The sequence below is a fragment of the Lutra lutra genome, chromosome 4, assembly GCF_902655055.1.
Source record: "Lutra lutra chromosome 4, mLutLut1.2, whole genome shotgun sequence".
In the NCBI taxonomy this organism is placed as follows: Eukaryota; Metazoa; Chordata; class Mammalia; order Carnivora; family Mustelidae; genus Lutra; species Lutra lutra.
Window position 1 is genome coordinate 62,738,753 of NC_062281.1, and position 23,534 is coordinate 62,762,286.

General features: G+C 37.5%; 1 protein-coding gene across 13 annotated transcripts in view; it reads left to right on the top strand.

The window, feature by feature from the left end:
- Window positions 1-23,534, top strand: part of EYA1 (EYA transcriptional coactivator and phosphatase 1) — a 361,580-nt gene that overhangs the window by 332,329 nt on the left and 5,717 nt on the right. For 7 of the 13 annotated variants that reach the window (XM_047727625.1, XM_047727629.1, XM_047727634.1 and 4 more), the window contains 5 exons: window positions 1,882-1,940; window positions 2,053-2,213; window positions 3,255-3,369; window positions 3,495-3,616; window positions 8,666-8,765. In XM_047727625.1, coding sequence (XP_047583581.1) covers window positions 1,882-1,940; window positions 2,053-2,213; window positions 3,255-3,369; window positions 3,495-3,616; window positions 8,666-8,765 — 557 coding nt within the window. Of the gene's footprint in view, window positions 1-1,881; window positions 1,941-2,052; window positions 2,214-3,254; window positions 3,370-3,494; window positions 3,617-8,665; window positions 8,767-23,534 lie in introns of all 13 variants that reach the window. The other 6 variants (XM_047727622.1, XM_047727623.1, XM_047727635.1 and 3 more) reach the window with 1 other exon arrangement.

Genomic DNA, 23,534 nt, shown 5'->3' on the forward strand with positions numbered 1-23,534 from the left:
GGGTGGTTTGCAGTACACTTTTTTTGGTTTGTCTTAGTTTTCTCATCTGTTTTGTACACTCACCATGCCTCCCAAAAGAGTTGTTTACCAACAACATGAAAAATGTATTTCTGACTAGATAAGTGGCAGAAATGTCTACACTCATGATTTAGTCACTCTTTAAACCTGGGATAAGTACCTTGTTGAGGAAACACAGCTACCATTCATCTTCTGAAGTGTGATTAAATTAATAACTCTGAGAAGTCCTCTAACATGTTTTCCAGGAATGACCTGTTTTTTAAAACGTTAAATTCATGGCCCACATGTGCGGCCTCCTAGACTGGCTTTTCCTCTTTCTTATCTGAGGTTATGGACCTCAGGAGAGCAGGGGAGGGTTACAAGGTCAAAGTCTTTTCCTCCTTGGAACTTGCTGCTTGCTGGGAGGCGGTTGCCTGGAAAGTAGATGCTTTAGAGAAGAGGTTGGGGGGTCACGATTTTAATTCTGTTAAGCAACAGCTGGTTTGAGTTTCTTTCCCCTTCTATCTCTTGCTCCCTTCCTCACAAATCCGTGGAGAGAAAAAAATTTGTTCAGAAGGAACCCGCAACATAAAAATACACCTTGTATTACTGTGGTGCTTTATGTCTGTTGTCTCTTTTACAAATTGTATGTTGACCACTAGACAGACTAGATTTTACAAAATTATACAGGAAATACAACCAGCACTTTAGTCAAGAGAAACTTTTAAAACACAGGGTACATACCTGGAAATCTTTTAATAATATTTTTAAACTTAATCTTTTAACAAAAATAAGTACGATGAAAGGTTCTGGGGTGTTCGGAGCCTGTCTGCAGAGAATCATGACTGAAATATTAAAGCACACCAGGTGTGGGTGCCTTGTCTATCGGTAGGAGACCTAGTTGTGTGTCTCCAGATTAGTATGCTGTCATTCGTTCAACAAATGTTTACCTGTCTGCTCCTTACACATCCGTGCTTGGGGCTGGGGATATTGCGGTGGGATGTTGGGGTGCTCATATGCAAACAGGTGCAAAATCATCAGCTCAGTCTCACAGAGCTGTATTCCAAAATCAGAGCTTCCTCTTCTGAACAGTTTACATGTGGTTTGGGGATTTAAAAATCAGGTCTGTTCCCACAACCTCATTCTATAATAAATCCATAAATCCAACACTTAAAAGGAATATATAATAGTGAAACAGTTAAAGAAAAAAAAGTAAAAAACACTCCATGGTTTGATTATTTTTATTTGGGTTTTGAAGCCTCCCATGCTTTCTTCCTCCTACACCCATACACACACACACACACAAAGAATAAAACTCACATCTCTCAAATCAATGGCAAACTAGTAACAGATTTTTTCGTCTGGGCTCCTCAGCCCACTGGCCTCAGGCTCTGTTGGTGTGTGGCTCAACAGCAATCAGAGGTCATAATTTCATTGGCAGTTAGCATCAGGTTTAATTTTTCTAGCATGTTACATTTACTGAAATGTCTGGTTTCAGTTATGCCTGGGCACTGACTGAATCCGCTTTGAGCAGCGTGATGTCTTCAGGTACCTGAGGTTTATGGAACACATATGCTAATTGTTTTCAATCACTTTCCTTTCTGAACACAAAAATGTGTTCTCTGAAGCTGAATAACAGTAGTCCTTAATGACATTGCTCATTTTTTATGTTAAAAGAGGGACTGGAGTAGGTAAAAATATCAACTTCACAAGACTGACCCCTACTGATTGACATTGTGGAAAAATAGTCCAATTAAAGTTGGGGGGTAGGTTAAACAGTTGTGTGTGATTGTTCAAAAAAAAAAAACAACAACAACAACAAAACTAACAAAAAAAGAAGATGCTCCTCGAGAATGAACCTGTCTCATTTTAATTGCATTTTAGGAATGTGACCAAGTTCATATAGATGATGTGTCTTCAGATGATAATGGGCAAGACCTAAGGTGAGCATGTTGAAATGTGAAGTGGTTTTCTCCAATTTATAGTTTAATGGCTCAGCTAATGAAGATGAACTTTCTGTTTGGTTAACATTGGGCTTTTCTTGCATCTAAATAGCACATATAACTTTGGAACAGATGGCTTTCCTGCTGCAGCCACCAGTGCTAATTTATGCTTGGCAACCGGTGTGCGAGGTGGCGTAGACTGGATGAGAAAATTGGCTTTCCGCTACAGACGGGTAAAAGAGATCTACAATACCTACAAAAATAACGTTGGAGGCAAGTAACTACCCCCAGTATCTTAGCAGGTTATTGAGATAGTCGAGGAAAAATTCTCCAAGTACCACACACACTTAGACACCATGGGTTTTTTTTTGTTTTGTTTTTGTTTTGTTTTGTTTTTGTTTTTCTTTAATGTCATAGCTTTTTTAGAATGGTTTCATCTGACCCGTGATTATTCGGTTGTGATTTAGTGACAGGAATATTGAACTTGAACCAGCCACCCTGGCTAGCCTAATCTAGTCCTGGCTCCATTACTTTGTAGTGTGTGGGACCTAGAGTCAGTTTCTTGACCTTTCTGATACTCATTTGTCCTTCCAAGGAGATGTGGGATTAACCACCTTTGGCTAAAACACTTGAGATGGACTGTAAAGCTCATTCAACTGTGTTTCAAAATAGCTTTAGCTTAGAAGGGAATATGTTGACTTAATAATGAAAAGTTTGGGGGTGTCTTGGTTTCCAGCATGCTTAATCCACATGCTTAAAATCCACATGTGGACTAAATCCACATGCTTAAAAAGATGACATCCAGAATCTCCTGCCTAGGCTTTCCTTTGCGTGGGAGTTATTCTGAAGGATCAGTACCTCCTGTAAGGTGGTATAGGTGCCCAACCATCGACAGATCCAAGTTTATATTCTGTGAGTTTAGCACCTTGGCGGGGTAGAAAAATACCTTTCCCAGTATATTCAGGAAAAGTTCCAAGACTGACTCGCTCTGGCCAAGCTGCAATCATACACCTGCCCTGGGAGCCAGAGGGTAGGGTTGGCTCTATCCAGGCTTCAGGATTGAGGAATGGTGGGAGCAGGCCCCTCAAAAAGAGGAGATGACTTCTATAACCAGGATGCAAGGAATGCAAAATCAACAGATGTTTCCTACAGTACTAAATAAATATTTGTCAAGTGGATGCTAATATGTGAAAAATTATCTGATATGCTATAAAGCTTGAGGATGATATCAGGAGTAGTATTAAATGTTTATTATTTATAAAGTTGGCCAGACACACTGGTAACGAAGGAATTCATGTGCTTTTAAATCCACAGGCCTGCTTGGTCCAGCCAAGAGGGAAGCCTGGCTACAGCTGAGGGCTGAGATTGAAGCCCTGACAGACTCCTGGTTGACACTGGCCCTGAAAGCACTCACGCTCATTCACTCCCGGTAGGCTGTCCCCAAGTCCCTCCATGATGCTTTTGCTGGAAAACAGCCTTTGCTCATATTTGTTCATTTTGGAGATTCATTTTTCATCAGTTTTCTTTTTTTTTTCTTCTTTTCGGTTCTCACAGGACAAATTGTGTGAATATTTTAGTCACAACTACTCAACTTATCCCAGCGTTGGCGAAAGTCCTGTTATATGGATTAGGGATTGTATTTCCAATAGAAAATATTTACAGTGCAACAAAAATAGGTGAGCTGCTTTCGTTTTGTTTTATACCTGTCTCTTTCTCTTCGGGCAAGTAGAAGTGAATGTGTAAAAGAAAATGGGGCTTTTTTCATTATACTAGGTGTCAGAAAACTAGAGGAACAATCTAATTTTGTTGTTGGAATTGGGTTTGGACGGCAAAAGAAATATAAATCATAGCCATGCAGCTTCATTCAAAAAATATTACTCTACTGGTTAACGTTAAGACCTATGCATTTTAGGGCACCTGAGTGGCTCTGTTGGTTAAGCAACTGCCTTCGGCTCAGGTCATGACCCTGGAGTCCCAGGACTGAGTCCCACATTGGGCTCCCTGCTCTGCAGGGAGTCTGCTTTTCCCTCCAACATCTCCCCTCTCATGTTTTCTCTCTCTCAAATAAATAAATAAAATCCTTAAAAAAAAAAAATACTATGCACTTTAGCCACTGTCACTTGAGCATCAGTTCTGGATTATTACCTTATTTGTGTTTTAGATAACATCACCAAAAATATCTAATAGGCTAAGACAAATAGTAATATGGAGATTTACAAAGTATAAATGAAACAATTCTAATAGCTTTCTTTAAATTATTATCACTGGAACCATCTTTTTTTTTTTTTGCTTTATTTTAATTCAACGTGCATAAACAATCAAGTTCTCATTTTTGTTATAGGGATACCAAAAAAAAAATTAAGTGTTTGAAAGAAGTAATCATAGTTGGAGAAAGATGACTGGTGTGAAATTTGATTCACCATCTAGTGGGAGAAGCAGACATCTAAATAACTATAATATGACAAAGAAGTATGTAAATGAGCAGTTACCACATATTTAGCAGATGTCCAGAACTATACTAAGCATTTTACATACTAAAATCAATCTTCATAACCTTTCCATTTTACAAATGAGGACACTAAATCTCAGAGACTTAATTGTCCAAGTTAACAGCTGGTAAAGGTAAGGGTCAAGGTAGGTCTGATTCCAGGGTCCAGACTCCTTTCTGTAACCTAGGGAGCTCTCTACCACTAAATGCCTGAATGTGCTCTTGAACGAGGAAACATTCATTCCCACCCAGGAGGAGGCAGAAAGCATAAAGTGAACACTAAAAGGAAGAAATGGCATTTGAGCTGGGTATAGAGGTATACATAAGAGTTAATAGGCAGATGGGCTAGTGAGAGCAAAGGGACAGAGACATTAAAACACGTTCCCTGCTGAAGGACTGAAAGACATCCTGGGTCATTGAAGCTGAAGCTGGAAAGGTGGAGACTTAGGTCTAGACGTATGTGGCCTTGTTTATCATCCTAATGAGATATTATTTTAGTGAGTCCTGGGGAAGGGGGATGAGGATCCTAGTAGGTGGGAAGAAGATTGTTTCTGGCTGCTCAGTTCTGTGTAAAGAAAAAAGGGCAAAAATAGAATTCTAGTCTCCATCTAACTACACTTGTATACTTTCAATACTACTTTTTAAAAGCATTTACTAAATATTTGCTAAAGAATTACTTTTATAATTATTTGTTCATAGTCTGACTTTCCTATCAGACTGTAATATCCTTGATAACTGGTTCTGTCTGTGTTGCTCGTCGTTGTGGCTATAGTGCCCAGCACATACTAGGTGCTCAGTAAATGTCTGTTCAATAAAATGGATGAGCAAACGGTTGTTTATTCTGAAGAAGATTGACAGAGGTTTTTCTTAAATACTGGGTCAGTACTTCCACATTTAACTGATGGGGAAAATCAGGTGTCATGGGAAAGATAAGAGTTAGATTTTATCAATGTTGAGTGTGAAGACGCTCTGATAGTCACATAGCCCTATCAAGTTGGAATAGCTCGAGTTGGAGAATGACTGATGCCTCCTGAGAAGCACTAAGAACAGAATGCTAGAAAATATTTAGAAAGGAATGGGACACCTGGGTGGCTCAGTCAGTTAAGCGTTTGCCTTTTTTTTGGCTCAGGTCATGATCCTAGAGTCTTGGGATAGAGTCCTGCTGAATGGGAGTCGGCTTCTCCCTCTGATCCTCCCCGACACCTCTCTCTCTCTCTCTCTCTCTCTCTCTCTCTCATAAATAAAATTTTTAAAAAGAAAAGAGACTAAGAGAAAAGAATGTTCCAAATAGAATTCCTGGTAGCCCAATATAACCAGATTTTATATGTTCTCAAGTCTGTAAAAATAACTGTTTACATTAAGTGAGATATTTATGTTATCCATAACAATAAAGAGGAATCATTGTGTTTTATAAACAGGAGTCCATGGTAAACATTTATCAGCACATGAAAGAACAATTTCCAAAAAAGTTTATAGAATGGAAGGGATAGTGCTTAACTCCCCAGAAGGAAAGAACAAGTAGTGTATTACATGTCATGAGCATTGAACTTTAATCCCAAAAAATTTAAATAATTTGAAAATATTAGGATAATAGAAAATTATAACAAGTGTATAATAGGTATTGTTAATGGGTATTTTATGATACTGAACTTTAATTTTTATCAATACAGAATTAAAAATGAGGATTTAAAAAGGTGGTAGAAATTACCTCAAAACCAGAGGTAGAACCATTTTTCTATGGTTTTTTTTTTTTAATTTTATTTATTTATTTGACAGACAGAGATCACAAGCAGGCAGAGAGGCAGGCAGAGAGAGAGGAGGAAGCAGGTTCCCTGCTGAGCAGAGAGCCCGACGCGGGACTCGATCCCAGGACCCTGAGATCATGACCTGAGCCGAAAGCAGCGGCTTAACCCACTGAGCCACCCAGGCGCCCCTTCTATGGTATTTTTAATAGGAAAAGTAAATGGGTCACCTTGGTGGTGGCTCAATCAGTTAAGTGTCCAACTCGACTTTGGCACAGGTCATGACCCCAATGTCCCAGGATCAAGCCCCATATTGGGCTCTGGGCCAGGCATGGAGCCTGTTTAAGATTCTCTCTTTCCCTCTTCTTCTCCCTTGCCCCGCCCCCTCAGGCATGTACTCTCTTGCTCTCAAAAAATAAAAAATAATAAGAAGAAAAGTACAGATTGAAACTCCTATAGTTTTGCTAATTTTGGCATCAAATGAGATATAATTTGGGAGTAGATGCAGAAAACCCAGGAACTTTCCTATTAGGCAAGTGGCAGTAATTGAAGGAGATAACTGGTATCTCGTTTTTAGCAAGGCTATGATGTTCTTCCAGATAAAATGGATTCATCAAAATGAAAATTTCGGGGGCGCCTGGGTGGCTCAGTGGGTTAAGCCGATGCCTTCGGCTCAGGTCATGATCCCAGGTCCTGGGTTCGAGCCCTGCATCGGGCTTTCTGCTCAGCAGGGAGCCTGCTTCCTCCTCTCTCTCTGCCTGCCTCTCTGCCTACTTGTGATTTCTCTCTGTCAAATAAATAAATAAAATCTTTAAAAAAAAAAAAAAGAAAATTTCGTGTAGGATCTTTCATTAGCTTCTAAAAGTCAGCTTCAGTTTCTCAGTCTTTATTATGGAAGAATCTACGTGACCCAGACTTTACAGTGAAGCCTATAGAAGATAGGATATAGGTGAGAAATTTTTTTGTCCACCACAGCCTCACCTTTAAATAACATTGAGTTTACCTTCCTTTTCCCATGAAAGGGAAACTTGGCAAAAACACATAAACATTTCCCTCTAAGGAGGAAAAAACTTTCATGACATCTGAATTTTTGATTGTATATTTTTACAGTGGAAACTACCCTTTGTATTTGTTTCTTAAAGTGATTTAATATTTCACAGTTTAGTGGGCAACTAAAGAAGCATTGAAATTACATCCTTTGAATAAGGCTGGCCAGATTTCATTCTGTCAGATGCAAACCAGAGATTTTAGTGCAAAATACAAATATAAAGCAGACATTTGTTTAAGCAAACAAGCAATTTGTTCGTGAGTATATCTGATCCTTATTTGAAAGAGATGCGGCCTGCTCAGTCATTTACATTTGAAAACTATAAACTATCCCATTGTCCATGAAAATGGTCCTGTTGGCAGCCCAGGACTTTGAACAGCAGTTTTTTCTCTAAAGGAGCAACAGTGGCTGTGTTAACTGTAGGGATGGGCCCCCAGAGAGCCCAAACCAAGTCTTGACTTGGGAAAGATTAGATAAAGGTATTCTGTTACCTTTATCCCGTTTTTCCTCCAGGAAGGTGCTTTATTGGACATTAGATGCCTGAGTAGGGCAGGTGTGATCTTTCTGGAGTGCCCCAAATTACCTGACATTTATTTCAGAAACAGTTTTACCAGAAGATTCCAAGTAAACACATTAGGTTTGGCGGGGGCTGGGGGCGGTGGTCTTTCATTCAGATAGACTCCCAACTGGAAAATGAACGAATAAAGGGATTCCACTGTTTGATTTCTCCTGCTATACAAAACCAGTCAGTTTCTTTCATCCTTCCCAATAGACTTGAGATCAGATATTATTTTCAGAGTTTGGTATATCGTGAAACATTTTTAAAATAAAGTTCAGAGAGGTTGCCAGAATTGCATGCCTTCATTAAGTCTCAGCTGGTAGGAAAAAAAAGTACAGCTGCAAAACATTATTTTTTTCCCAAATGCTATACTATGATCGACTAGATCCTACTTTGTAATAAATGAGCCCTTGGGAAAAGAATATTAAAATTGACAATTTCTCGGTGGCTCAGTTAGTTAAGCATCTGCCTTCAGCTCAGGTCATGATCCCAGGGTCCTGGGATGGAGACCCAAATTAGACTCTCTGCTCAGCAGGAAGCCTGCTTCTCCCTCTGCCCCCCTACCCCCCAACCCCCCTGCTCATGCTCACATACACATGCTCTCTCTCTCTCCCTCGCAAAAATAAATAAAAATATAATCTTTAAAAAATAAAAAATAAAATCGACAATTTCCAAAGGACAAGTCACCACATGGATAATTTACAATTTGTAATTTAACTTGTTCCACATTCTACCCAAATGGCATCTATAAGCACTCTTTTCCAGTTTGTACAAGTAGGATAGAGTTGAATCAGAAGCGTAAAGCAAGTATTTTGTATAAAAAGTTCAAGTGCTATAGCACTGAGTTACCCAAACTTTACACTTTTATAATTTATTTTTATGTATTAGGAAAGGAAAGCTGTTTTGAGAGGATAATTCAAAGGTTTGGAAGAAAAGTGGTGTACGTCGTTATAGGAGATGGTGTGGAAGAAGAACAAGGAGCAAAAAAGGTCAGTGTTCCTCGATAGCGCATCTCGTACCATTTAATTTTTTGTCTTCAGAATGCTCATTGCTAGATCATTTAAACAAGTTCCATTTCTCTGAAACAAATCAGAAATGTGTTCAGAACTGTAAGCAATGAAAAAGGAAAGAATACAATTAAACAAATATGGTCTTTTTTAAGAGTACCATGTGCAAACTCAAAGGTCATGGATGGCTGGTCTTCACAGAACGTAGACTTTTGAGCAGAAAGGAAGGTCTCATGCTGTAGCCATCATCCAGAACAGAGATAACACATTTGCTGTGCTCATGTGAGCATGTCCTATTCTGCCCCATGGCAGACATTGCCAAGTGATTAAAACCTACCTGAGCCAAGTGATTAAAACCTACCTGAGCCTAAGAACCTTCTAAATATCACCTCAGAAAGACTCTACCAGTTGGTCAGAGCTGGTTTGCTAAACTGTTTGCCGCGGTAGAGTGCCTTCTTTGTATCACAAGGTCAACCTCTCGCCTCCCTTGGGAGACTTGGAAAAGAAGCAGGGGGCAGAGCCAACGGTGAGTCCCTTGACTCCCAGTATGCCCATCAAACACCCTTTCTTCTGCGTCCCTGCAAGTGTCCTTCTGCCATTTCCCTCAGCAAAAGCTTGCTCATTAGCATATTTTGTTGCATCTCAAAAGAGGGGAGGAGAAAGGGACCACATTTCTTCCCTCCGGAACCACTCAGGATCTTCACGGTCTAGATAGACAGACACAGCCTACCTGGACCATCTTTCTCACCCCAGCACTTGGCATTGCAATCTCTCCAGCCATGCCCAGCACCCCTCCCAGCTGTCACCTCTGCTTAGAATGTTCTTTTCCCTAATACCCTACTGTCAGTGTCTTACTTATTTTTCAAAATCCAGTGCCTATACCACCTCTTCTATTTCCCTTGTTTATAAGAGCTTAATTATAGTACTCACTCACACTTTAATTGGAGAAGTTGTAAATAGCTTGACTGTTTGAGCAGGCAGCCCAGGTTTGAATTATAGCTCCACTGCTTACCAGTTCTGTGACTTTGAACAAGCTACAAGCTATGGATCCCTCTTCTTTCTCTTTCCTTACCCATAAATAGCAGTAATAACAGCATCTAGCTCATTGGGCTATTTTAAGAATTACATTTGTTGAAGATGTAAAACACATAACAGAGCCTGGTACTTATAAAGTGTACAATAAGTGTTAAAACTGTTATTAATTATTTGTGGATATGCCTATTTCAGCAGTAAAAGTTAAGCTCAAGAGGTAGGAATCTTATTTTGCCTAGTTTTTCATTTGAGACTTTGTTTTCAGTTTTGTTTTGTTTTGTTGTTTTGTTTTGGTTTTTTTTACTACTCCCTAAATCTTAGCACGGTCATACTCTCTAAATATCTTTTAAATTGAAGAGCTTTAAGTATTTTATAAGGTTACCCAATAGAATTATTTTCCCTTCCTTTCCCCACACACTGACTCACAGAAACCACTGTAGATTTCCATGAAGGACGCAACAATTCAGCTCTTCTGGAGTATTCTAGTATATAACAGAAGTGACCCATAAAGTTACCAGAACATAGATTCAGCATTCAGCACGAGACGGGGCCAGCCTTCTTAGAGAGCCTAAAGATGATTTAATTCACCTTCAGGGTCTCTGAATTCTAATAAAAGCAGAGAAACAGACCCTAATTTTATAAATAATATGTCACTTATACCCATTGATACACAATGTGCCCAGGATTACATGCTTCCCCAAGTGGGATCGGTGTGGTCGGAAACCCACACACACTTCAGATCCAATAGAGGTTGATGCAAAGCTGCATTTGCTACATACAACCCCGAGTTCTGACATTCCAACTTTACCAGGGAGCAACCACCATGATCATTAGGTACATCTGTCAGCCCTTTGGCTAAAACTCAGCCCCGGTTAGTTAAAGAGGATGTTTAACGGGAATCCAGACTCAAGTCTTTTTCCTGGGAAAAGCCTCTGGAATCCTCCATGCCTTTCCTAGACAGGACCCCCTACTGGCTAGTGGGATAGACGTGCACGCTTTGAACAGCATAGAAATGAAGAGCCACATCTTATGCCCCTACAGCCCAGGGGCAAAGATGTGACTCTGCCCGCTTGGCTGGTCATCCTCCCTCTAGTAGTCACCAAAAAGTTGAGCTTCAGGAGAAAGTTGCCAAAATACAGCTTTCCAGCTTGTGGTAGGCAGAAGGATGCTTATAAAAGTGATGACTTATTATGCCAGGAATCCTTTGGGCCCTAGCAAGGCTTCTTGCTATGGGTAAGTCACTTCCTAAACCTTTCAGAGAAGCAGGTTTCTTAGATGTTCGTCAGGGGTGAACATAACATGGAAAAAGTAAAGGAATTCTTGGTTTGATATTAGAACTGGAAGTGGTAATGGGGCTAAGAGTATTTGTTCTCTTGGAAGAATGGTGAGTTTTTTGACTGGAATGAGTATTCTTAGCTTCAGCTCTCTGGTTTGATGTTGTGGGATGAGTATATGTTGTAAGGATCCAGTAGTATATGTTACAAACTCTTTGCACCTTGAGTCTTACCTGTGTGGGTACTCTGACAAAAACGTGAGCAGGAGTTATAAGACTGTTGATGTGTGTGTATACAACGTACAGATTTTTCAGAAAGTTCAGATTTCTGATAATCTCACAAAAAATTCAGATGTCATCAATCTATCATCCACAATGACAAAGTGACCATTCCTTTCTTATATTCTGTCTAACCTTGTTAGGTAAGCTAGTATTTAAATAGCAGTATTCTGTGCATGAGTTAAACAACAGGAAACTAATAATTCACAATAGAAGAGTCTGAGTTGTCTTCTGCAGAGAAATAAGAGAATATTTAACTTAGGGAAAATGCTTAATTTAGGGGGAAAAGAATACTAGTTATCAATATCCCATTTTAAAAACTATATAAAAATTCAAGCTAAAGAAATAAATTAAGAGATGGTTATCCATGCTGTCAAAAGATTAATAATCATAAGGGTGAGAAACAAGAATTATTACAATGATAAACCCCTTAATTATATTCTACACTCTCTTTTAGGCCCTTCCTATCCATTATCTCATTAAATCCTTATCGTAATTCTATGAGGAATGAGTTCTTCGACCCACTTTATATATGAGAAAACCAAGGAGCAGAAAGGTGAATAATTTGGCCAAGACCACATAACTTAGAAGTAGCCAAACTAGGATTTGAGGCTAATTATATCCATGAGATGAAGCACACAGTTCCTTTAAATTATAAACTTGATTTATATATCCTAAATATTATTTGATTTAAAAAAAAAAGAATTTCATGCTTTTTAAAAAAATTATTAGAATAAAGTGTACAATATTTGCTTCTTTCCTTTTGGGAGGCAGATAGAACTATTTAAGTGTTCTCTTCCTCCTAAGTTTACATTCATCATTAAAATTGTAAAAAATAGGAAGATGTTGCTGCGGCTGGTATGAGGGAGAGGAGATGCAACATGGGGGGTTGAGGGGGTGGGAGAAGAATAAATGAAACAAGATGGGATTGGGAGGGAGAGAAACCATAAGTGACTCTTAATCTCACAAAACAAACTGAGGGTTGATGGGGGGAGGTGGGCTGGGAGAGGGGGGGTGGGGTTATGGATATTGGGGAGGGTATGTGCTATGGTGAGTGCTGTGAAGTGTGTAAACCTGGCAATTCGCAGACCTGTACCCCTGGGGATAAAAATATATGTTTATAAAATAAAAATAAAATAAATTTAAAAAAAATAATGAAAACAAAATAAATAAATAAAATACTACAGCAATGTGAAAAAAAATTGTAAAAAATAAATCATTGATTCTAATACCGTTTGTGAGCTTTTTCGATTATTAAATAAAATAGTGAACCAGTCAAGTTCTGCAAGTTTGAACGCTAAAATGCTTTGCAAAATCAAAACATTTTGCAGTTTTTCTAAGTCAATTTTAACCATTTAGCTTGTCTCTCCTAGTTTCCTAAGTCCTTTTAAAAATCTAATAGAACATTCTTTCTTTTTCCCTGTAGAGATGTCTTTCATCTCTCTAAATAATGTTCTTTTGCTTGAGGTAGTTACTTTTTTCAAGCTCAGAAATGAAACCAGTAAGTAGTCTGCCAGTCATCTGTTTCGTTATGGTCAATTGAAGTCTATTTTGTCATCTTTGTTCTCTTTGCCAGTATAGTCCTGGGGCTTTTAGTAATTTTATCTAATTCTATAATTCGTATCATTAAAACATATCCCATCAAAGAGAAAAAGTTGAAAATACATTTGTTTATTTAAAAGAACAACTTTCTTCCAAAAAGATTGCATGAAAGAGTTTTCTGCAAGCACCTCTTTGTTCCTAGAAAGACTGCAGAGAATGTGAGACAAGCCATATGGATAACTTTCTCTGACCTGGGTCTTCTGTTGTCAAGATCTGCCAGGCTTTCTTTTTTAGCATAGGATTCCATGTTTCCCTAATACAGCATCCTTTGCATGACAACGATAGGCATATATAGAATTTTTAAAAGTCAAAATGTAAGTGATCGTCTTCTGCATACCAGTAGCAATTTTCGATTCTTGGATAAAAGTGGCCTTGTTTTAGAACTCCACAACCAAACTAAACTTACTTGAAATAGGTTGCTGGTGAATACCAGGGAGAAAGTGACAGGCATCCATTATTCTGTATAATGGCAAAGGCTTCATCAATAAATGTCCATTTTATGTATGTATGTATGTTTGTAAGTATGTATGTATATTTTTAAGTATAGCTGACACACTCTGTTACATTAGGTTTGGATGTACAGCACAGTTATTCCACAGCTCTGTACTGTGCTCCTTACAAGGGTAGCCACCATCTGTCACCATACAACACTATTACAATACCACTGATTATATCCCCTTGCTGTGCTTTTAATCACCATGACTTATTCATTCCATAACTTCCAGACCTGTCACTGTGCTTCATCTATTTTGCCCATCCCCCCCACCCTTATCACCTCTCTCAACCAGTATATTCTCTGAATTTATGGGGCTGTTTCAGCTTTTTTGTTTGTTCGTTTATAGGTTTTGTTTTTTAGATTCTACACGTAAGTGAAATCATATGGCATTTGTCTTTCTCTGACTTATTGCACTTATGCCTTCTAGGTCTGTCCATGTTGCCACAAATGGTAAGATCTCACTTTTTCTGTGGCTGAATTAATATTCGTATATATATATACACCACATCTTCTTTTTTTTTTAATTTATTTATTTTTAAAGATTTTATTTATTTATTTGACAGAGAGAGATCACAAGTAGACAGAGAGGCAGGCAGAGAGAGAGAGAGAGAGGGAAGCAGGCTCCCCGCTGAGCAGAGAGCCTGACGCGGGACTCGATCGCAGGACTCTGAGATCATGACCTGAGCCGAAGGCAGCGGCTTAACCCACTGAGCCACCCAGGTGCCCCTATACCACATCTTCTTTATCCATTCAGCTATCAGTGGACACTTTGGTTGCTTCCATATCCTGGCTATTGGAAATAGTGCTGCAATAAACTTAAGATGGCAGATACCTTTTTGAATTAGTGTTTTTGTTTTCTATGGTAAATGTAGTGGAATTACTGGATCATATGGCATTTTGTATTTTTAATTTTTTTTTTTAAGGAATCTCCATATTGTTTTCCACAGTGGTTGCAGCAATTTACATTCCCACCAACAGTGCATGAGGGTTTCTTTTCCTCTACGTTCTCACCAATGCTTATTTCTTATCTTGTTGATACTAGCCATTCTAATTATTATAAGGTAACAGATCATTGGGGTTTTCATTTGCATTTCCCTGATGATTAGTGATGTGCTAAGCATCTTTTGCTGTGTCTAATTGTCATCTGTAGGTCCTCTTTGGAAAAATGTATATACAGGTCCTCTGCCCACTTTTTAATCAGATTATTTGTTTTTCTGGTGTTGGCTTATATAAATTCTTTATATATTTTGGATAGCAACCGCTTATCAGATATGTCATTTGCAAATATCTTCTCTCATACAGGTGGTTCCCTTTTCATTTTGTTGATGGTTCTAAAAGCTTTTTATTTTGGGGTGGTCCAAATAGTTTTTGCTTTTGTATCCTTTGCCTTAGGACATCATCTAGCAAAATGTTGCTAAAGCCCATGTCAGAGATATTACCACCTATGTTTTTTTCCAGGACTGTGATGGTTTCAGGTCTCACATTCAAGTTGTGCATCCATTTTGAGTTTATTTTTGTATATGGTATAAGAAAGCGGTCTAGTTTTATTCTTTTACATATAATGGTCCAATCTCCCTAGCACCATTTATTGAAGAGACTGCCTTTTCCCTACTATATATTCTTGACTCCTTTGTTGTAGATTAATTGACCATATGCATATGGGTTTATTTCTGGGCTATTTTGTTCCATTTATCTGTGTGTTTGTTTTTGTGCCAGCACCATATTATTTTGATTACTACAGGTTTTATAGCATACCTTGAAATCTAAGACTGTGATACCTCCAGCTTTATTATTCTTTCTCAAGATTACTTTGGCTGGTCAGGATCTTTTGTGGTTTCATACAAAGTTTAGTACCTTTTGTTTTGGTTCTTTTTGTTTGTTTTTTTTTTAAATTTTATTTATTTATTAGAGAGAGAGTTCATGAGAGAGAGAGTAGAGGGAGAGGGAGAAGCAGACTCCCCGCTGAGCAGGGAGCCCTATATGGGACTCGATCCCAGGACCCTGGGATCATGACCTGAGCTGAAGGCAGATGCTTAACTGACTGAGCCACCCAGGTGTCCCCATTTGTTCTTGTTCTGCAAAAAAATACTATTGGTATTTCAATATTGGTTGCACTGAATCTGTAGATCTCTTGGGGTAGTATGGGAATTTTAACTGTATTGATTCTTTGAATCCATGAGCATAGAATGTCTTTTCATTTGTGTCATCTTTAATTTCTTTCATCAATGTTTTATAGTTTTCAGGTATAGTTCACTCATCATCTTAAGTTTACTCCTAGGTATTTTATCCTTTTTGATGCAATTATAAGTAGAATTGTTTTCTTGATTTCTTTTTGCTACCTCATTATGAGTTCAAATACTCTTTTTCATGGGTCTTTAAGGTTTCCTATATATAGTATCATGTCATCTGCAAATAGTGACAGTTTACTTTTTCTTTACCAGTTAGATGGCTTTTATTTCTTATCTCATTGCTGTAGCTAGGACTTCTATTTTAGTCTATTTATCTCTTATTTCTAATTTTTCTACATTGAATAAGATAGATAAGAATGGATATCTTGTCTTGGTCCTGATCTTAGAGGAAAAGCTCCCAGTCTTCCGTAATATAGTGTGATGTTTGCTATGGGTTTATCATATATGGCCTTTGTTATATGGAGGTATATTCCTCTGAATCCACTTTGTTGAGTTTTTATCATGAAAGTATGATGGATTTTGTCAGATGCTTTTTCTGCTTCTATTGAGATTGCAAATTGAGATAATTTTTATCCTTGATTTTGTTAAGGTGTGTATCAGTTTGATTTCCAGAAATTGAAGCATCCTTGCATCCACAGAATAAATCATACTTGATCATGGTGAAAGATCCTTTTAATGTATTGTTGAATGTGATTTGCTAATTTTTGCTGAGGATTTTTGCATTTGTGTTCATCAGGGATATTGGTCTGTAGTTGTTTTTTTTTTGTTTTGTTTTGTTTTGTTTGTTTTTGTTTTTAAATAGTGTCTTTGCCTGGTTTTGGTAACAGGGTAGTGCTTGCTGGTCCTATAGAATGTATTTGGAAATTTTTCTTCCTCTATTGCTGGAAGTACTTTCAGAAGAACAGTTATTAACTCTTCTTTAAATGTTTGATAGACTACTCACTTTAGCAGCACATAAACGTTTAATAGAATTCACCTATAAATCCATCTGATCCTGAACATTTATTTGTTGGAAATTTTTGATTACTGACTCTATTTCATTACTAGTAATTGGTCTGTTTAGATTTTCTGTTTTTTCCTAATTATTTTTAGATTATACATTTCTAGAAATTTATCCCTTTCTTCTTCATTGTCCAATTTGTTGGCATATGATTTTTCATTGTAGCCTCTAATAATACCTTGTATTTATGGTGTATGTTGTTAGTTCTCTTCTTTCATTTCTGATTTTATGGAAGTCCTCTTTTTTTTCTTGATGAGTCTGACTAACTGTTTATCAATTTTGTTTAACTTTTCCAAGATCCAGCTCTTGGTTTCATTGATCTTTTCTATTTTTTTTTTAAGTCTATTTTACTTATTTCCACTATGAACTTTATTATTTCCTTCCATCCACACACTGTGTTTTGTAATTCTTTAAGTGTAAGGTTGGATTATTTATTTGAGATTTTCCTTGTTTCTTGAAGTAGGCCTGGATCACTATAAATTTCCCTCTTGAAACTGCTTTCACTGGGTCCTAAAGATTTTGGACCTTTGTGTTTTTATTTTCAGTTGTCTGTATGTATTTTTTATTTCCTCTTTAATTTCTTTGTTGACCCATTAGCCTCCACATCGTGTTTTTTCCAGTTTTTTTTTTTTAATTAATTTTAGTTTTATACCATTGTGGTCTGAAATGATACTTGAAATGATTTTGATCTTCTTAAATTTATTTTTTTATTTTTATTTTTTTTAAGATTTTTATTTATTTATTTATTTGGCAGAGAAATCACAAGTAGGCAGAGAGGTAGACAGAGGGGGAGGGGGAAGCAGGCTCCCTGTTGAGCAGAGAGCCCAATGTGGAGCTCAATCCCAGGACCGTGAGACCATGACCTGAGCCAAAGGCAGAGGCTTAACCCACTGAGCCAACCAGGTGCCCCAATCTTCTTAAATTTATTGAGACTTGTTTTGTGGCCCAGCTTGTGAACTATTCAGGAGAACATATCAAGTACACTTGAAAAGAATTTGTACTCTGTGGTTTAACTCCATATATTAACTTCTATCTATTAACTCCATTGAGTCTAATGTGTCATTCAGAGCCCTGTTGATTTTCTGTCTGGATGATCTACCCATTCATGTAAAGGGGATGTTAAAGCCCTTTATACTTACTGTATTTCTGTCATTTTTTTCCTTTTGTGTCTCTTAATAGTTGTGTTATGTATTTAGGACTCTAATGTTGGATGCATAGATATTTACAATTATTATATCCTCCTCTTGGATTGATCTCTTTATCACTATGTAATGCCCTTCTTTGTCTCTTTTACAGTCTTTGTTTTAAAGTCTATTTTTGTCTGATATAAGCATTGCTACCCCAGCTTTTTTATCTCTGTCCATTGGCAAGGAATATCTTTTTCCATCCTTTTACTTTCAACCTGTATGTGTCTTTAGATCTGAAGTGAGTCTCTTGTAGGCAACACATAGATGAGTCTTGTTTTTTTTTTTTAAAGATTTTATTTATTTGTCAGAGAGAGAGAGGAGAGCGAGCGAGCACAGGCAGACAGAATGGCAGGCAGAGGGAGAAGCAGGCTCCCCGCCAAGCAAGGAGCCGGATGTGGGACTCAATCCCAGGACGCTGGGATCATGACCTGAGCCGAAGGCAGCTGCTTAACCAACTGAGCCACCCAGGCGTCCCTGATGAGTCTTGTTTTTTAATCCATTCCTTTACCCTGTGTCTTTTGATTGGAGCATTTAGACCATTTAAAATAATTATTGACAGATATGTACTTACTGCTATTTTGTTCATTGATTTCTGGTTGTGTTTGTAGTTCTTCTCTGTTCCTGTGTTCTCTTGCTCTCTTTCTTTATGATTGATGGATTCTTTAATGTTACATTTGGCTCTCTTTCTCTTTTTTTTCTTATGTATCTATTACTGGGTTTTGGTTTGTGGTTGCCATGAGGTTTATATATACTATCCTAAATATATAGCAGCCTATATTAAATTGATAGTCACTTAAAATCGAACACATAGTAAAAGAACTTCATTTTAACTTCTATGTTTTAGGTGCATGTTGTCATAGTTTACATCTTTTTATTTTGTGAGTTCCCTTAACTAATTTTATATGTATACTTGGTTTTATTACCTTTGTCTTTAACCTTCATATTAGATTTATAAAGGACTTTACTACTACCTTTACTGTATGTTTACTTTTACTTGTGAAATTTTGTCCTTTCATAATCTTCTTCTAATTATGGCCTTTTGTTTCCACTTAAAGATTCTAACATTTCTTATAAGGCCAGTTTTGTGGTGATGAACTCCTTTAACTTTTGTTTGTCTGGGAAAGTCTATCGGTCCTTCAACTCCAAATAATAATCTTGCCCGGTATTCTTGGTTGTAGGTTTTTTCCTTTTAGCTCTTTGAATAGATCATGCCGCTTTCTTCTAGCCTGCCGAGTTTCTGCTTAAAAATTAGCCAGTAGCTTTATGGGGTTTCCCTTATGTATAACTAATTGCTTCTCTCTTGCTGCTTTTAAAAACTTCTCTTTTTTATCTTTAAACTTTGTCATTTTAATTATGTGTCATGGTGTAGACCTCATTGGGTTCATTTGTGTGGAATTCTCTACACCTCTTTAACCTGGATGTTTCTTTCCCCAGATTAGGAAAGCTTTCTGCTGCTTTCTCTCACTCTTTTCTTTCTGGTACCTCTATAATACAAATGTTTGTTTGCTTGATGTTGTCTAAGAGATCCTTCAGCCTATCCTCACTTTTTTTTTTTTTAATTTCTTTTTGCTATACAGCTTGGGTGCTTTCCATGATCCTGTCTTCCAGATCACTGACCTCTTCTTCTTCATCCTCTAATCTGCTGCTAATTCCCTCTAGTATATTTTTCATTTCAGTTATTATATTCTCCAACTTCGATTCTTTGTTATATTTTCTTTTTGTTGAAATTCTGAGTTCATCCACTCTTCAGTCCAGTGAGCATCTTTATGACCATTACTTTGAACTCTTTATCAGATAGATTGCTTATCTCTATTTCAGTTAGTTTGTGTTCTGAGGTTTTAACTTGTTCTTTCTTCTGAAACATAATCCTGTCTCCTCATTTTGCTTGACTTTCTGTGTTTGTTTATATGAATTAACCACAACAGCAATTTCTCCTAAACTCGAAGGAATGGTCCTGTGTATGGTCATCCTCTATGTAGACTGTGTATGCCTGGTGACTTTGGCTGAGATGCTGGAGCTATGGCTGGCATGGTCTTGGTTATTACTCAGTGCTGGGGTTGCCCTGGTGCTCTTCATGCAGAGAGCACCATGGCAGGATAGCTGAAGTGGATGTAAGCCAGTGTATCTCAGAATATTTTATGTAGAAGTGCCATGGCAGGGTGGCTGCGGCCAAGGTAGGCATGGGCCATGGCTTCTCAGGGTGCCCTGGAAAGTCATCTACAACAAAAGTGGTACAGGCCTGGAGTGTTTTGTTTTGCTTTGTAGATGACTGAAGCTATAGAGAACATGGGTATACTGCCATCAGGTCACCTTTGTGGGACAGTTGGGGCTCCAGTGGGCTATGGGCTCACTGAGGGAGTGGGTCAGTTCTATTGCCCAGCCCCTGCTTCTGTCCAGGCTATCAAGGTAGAAAGGGAACATAAAGCATGACACTTGCCCACCCCTCCACTGCAGAGAGATTTTTCAGCAGCATTCTCACTGTTTGGTGGAGTTCTAGAGCTAGATCCTTTATATCCTAATTGCCCTTTAACCTACAGCTTTTGTGCCCCAGGACAGACAAATGTGTTCAGGGCTGTGTGATTCACAGCACTGGAAGGGAGGGTTCATGACTCTGTTTCTCTTACCATTCTCTATGTAGTCTGTCTTTGGTTGTGAAGAAGCTGTTCAGTCAGCTCACAATTCTTCAGAAGATATTACTAAATAAGTGCCTACTTAGTGTGTTCATGGAGGAGGTGGGTTCAGGGTCTTCCTGCATTGCCATCCATACTAGACAAACAAAATATCTCCATTTTAAATGTGAACTCCAAAATTTGCTGAAATCCAAGATGAAATGGAGAACCTGATTAATAATGCTCAATTCCAAGCTTACTGAGAAAAATGAGAGCTGCTTTTATAAAAAAAAAATAATAATATTTTTAATAAATTTTTTTCTCATAGATTTTGAGATTTGGGGATTACTAACACCAAGTACAGAGAATTTTATTATTCTAAAGCCATTTCACTTAGTTCTTAATGAGAACATTATATATGCCAAATCTTGAATTGGATTTCATCTTTGTTCTTAAAGAATTCACTTCGGTCTAGAGTAGGACCAGATATGCAAATATTAAAAGAGCAATGCTGTGCAATAAATTTCATGCTGAAGTTTTAGAATAATCCATCTTCCAAGATCTTTTTATTTATAATTTGGGAAGTATTTGTACATCCGTATGCAAATTTTCCTGACATAATACGAAAGCAAAGCTATGTTCATTTTTTCCCATACGAATTGTAACTATAAACTTTTTTCTGTACCTGTTTTTTTTTTTGTTTGTTTGTTTGTTTTTACAATATATTCTGGCAGTCATTCCATATCAGTGCATGGAGTTCTGTATCTCTAATTCTTTTAAATGGCAGCACTGGCATTCTATTACTTGGATGTGCTACACTTCAGTGAGTCCCTTGGGGTGAATATTTAGGTGGTTTCCCATATTTACTATTACAAACAGTTCTGTAGTGAATGGTCTTCATGTGATTCATGCATGGGCAAGTGTGTCTGTGGTATAAATTCCTAGAAGTACAGTACCTGAGCCAAAGGTTATATCCTTTTGTGGTTTTTAACATTTTATTAATATATTCTTCAGCAAAATTCATTTTACATGTGAGTATTCATGCACCCAGCTTTTTTTATGTTAGTAATTTTATGTATATCTAGAAAGGATAAATGCAAAATACTAGATGAGGAGGAAAAATAGAGGGATTTGGAAAGTTGCACATGTGGACAAGAGGAGCAGGAAGGATGTGTCATTTTCCCATTACGGAATATTTTGGTCCTAATAACCCAAAAATGTGTGCTACTTTCCAAGATATTGGCTTCAGTATCTATTTCTCTCAATATATGCCTAATCTTGATAAACTAATAATATACTCATCAGTTTCAGCTATCTTTTCTGTTTATATTTGTGGTTAGCTCTGTTTTTAGTCCCATGGCTCTCATTACCTGATGGAGTATCTCCATTTAGGCATCCTAAGTCATCCCATCTGAATATCAGCTAATAAAGTAACCCAGTTTGCCCCTTAAATTTGCCTGGTATTCTCCTCCTCCAACCCATCACCAAGACATATGTTATTGTTTCTTCACGTGGCTCCTATCCATTGTACACATTCCATTTCCACTATCCCTTGGCATAATTTCTCTACTACTGGGCAGCCACACCTCCAATCCATCCTTCCTAGGTAGATATTCCAAATGCTTCTACCTGGAAAAAGCTCCTTCCTTACTAGTCTTTATTTTTAGCATACCATCCCAGCCCGATCACGTCACAAAATGCTCTGTTCATCCCACCTATCAGCCTTATTATATACGATCTCCTGACTTGGAGTCCCATCTCTTTCCTATCTAGCTAACCAGCTTTGCCCATTCTTCAAATTCAGTGTAGGCCCAACTTACCCTCTCCAGCTTATAACAGAGTTCTCCTCACTCTGAATGCATTCATTGATTTTTTTTGTTTTATTGAGATATAATTGGTAGACATCACTATATAAATTTGAGAAGATGTACAGCATAACAATTTTGGTTACATATATTGTGAAGTGATTGCCACAATAAGTAATAGGTTTAGTTAACAACTATCATCATAGCTACAAAAAAAAAATGTTTTTTAAAAATGTTTTTCCTTACACTGAGCAGTCTTAGAATCTACTCCTAAATTTTAAACATACTATAAAGCAGTGTTATTTTTCTTACAACCAGAACTTTATATCTTTCATTTACCTTCATCTAATTCTCCCGCTCCCTGTGTCTGGTAACCACAAATCTGATCTTTTTTTTTTTCCTGTGAGTTTGGGGTCTGGGTTTTTGGGTTTGTTTGTTTAAGATACCTATAAGTGAGATCATACAGTATTTATCTTTCCCTGACTTGTTTTACTTGGCGTAAGGTCTATCAATGTTGTTGTGAATGTTAAGATTTTCTATCTTATGGATGAATAATAGTCCATCATATATAGATGCCATAAATCTTTTATCCATTCATTCATCAGTGGACACAGGTTGTCTCCATGTCTTGGCTATTATGAATAGTGCTGTAATGAACATAAGGGTACAGATATCTCTTCAACAATGTTTTCATTTCCTTTGATATATACCCAGAAGTGGAATTGCTGGATCATAGGGTAGTTCTTTTTTCTTTTTACGTTCCCACCAGCAATATGCAAGGGTTCCCTTTTCTCCACAGTCTCACCAGCACTTTACTTCTTGTCCTTTCGATAATGGATGTTCTCACACACATGAGATTGTGGTTTTGCAATTCCCAGATTAGTGATGTTGAACATCTTTTCATGTATCTTTTGGCTGTCCGTATATCTTCTTTGGAGAAATGTTTATTTAGGTTCCCTGCCCATTTTTAATCAGGTTATTTGTTGTTTCACTACTGATTTGTATGGGTTTGTTATATATTTTCGACATTAATTCCTTATCCAATAAATGGTTTACGAATATTATTTTTCCCCATTCTTTAGATTTCATTCTTTAGTCTTTCCGTTTTGTTGACCATTTCTTTTGCTATGCAGAAGTATATTTTCAATGCAATCCACTTGTTTTTTTGCTTGTGCTTTAGGTGTCATGTCCAAAAAAAAAAATCATTATCAAGATCCATGTCAAGGAATTTTTTGATGTTTTTTTCTAGGAGTTTTCTGATTTCTGGTCTTACATTTA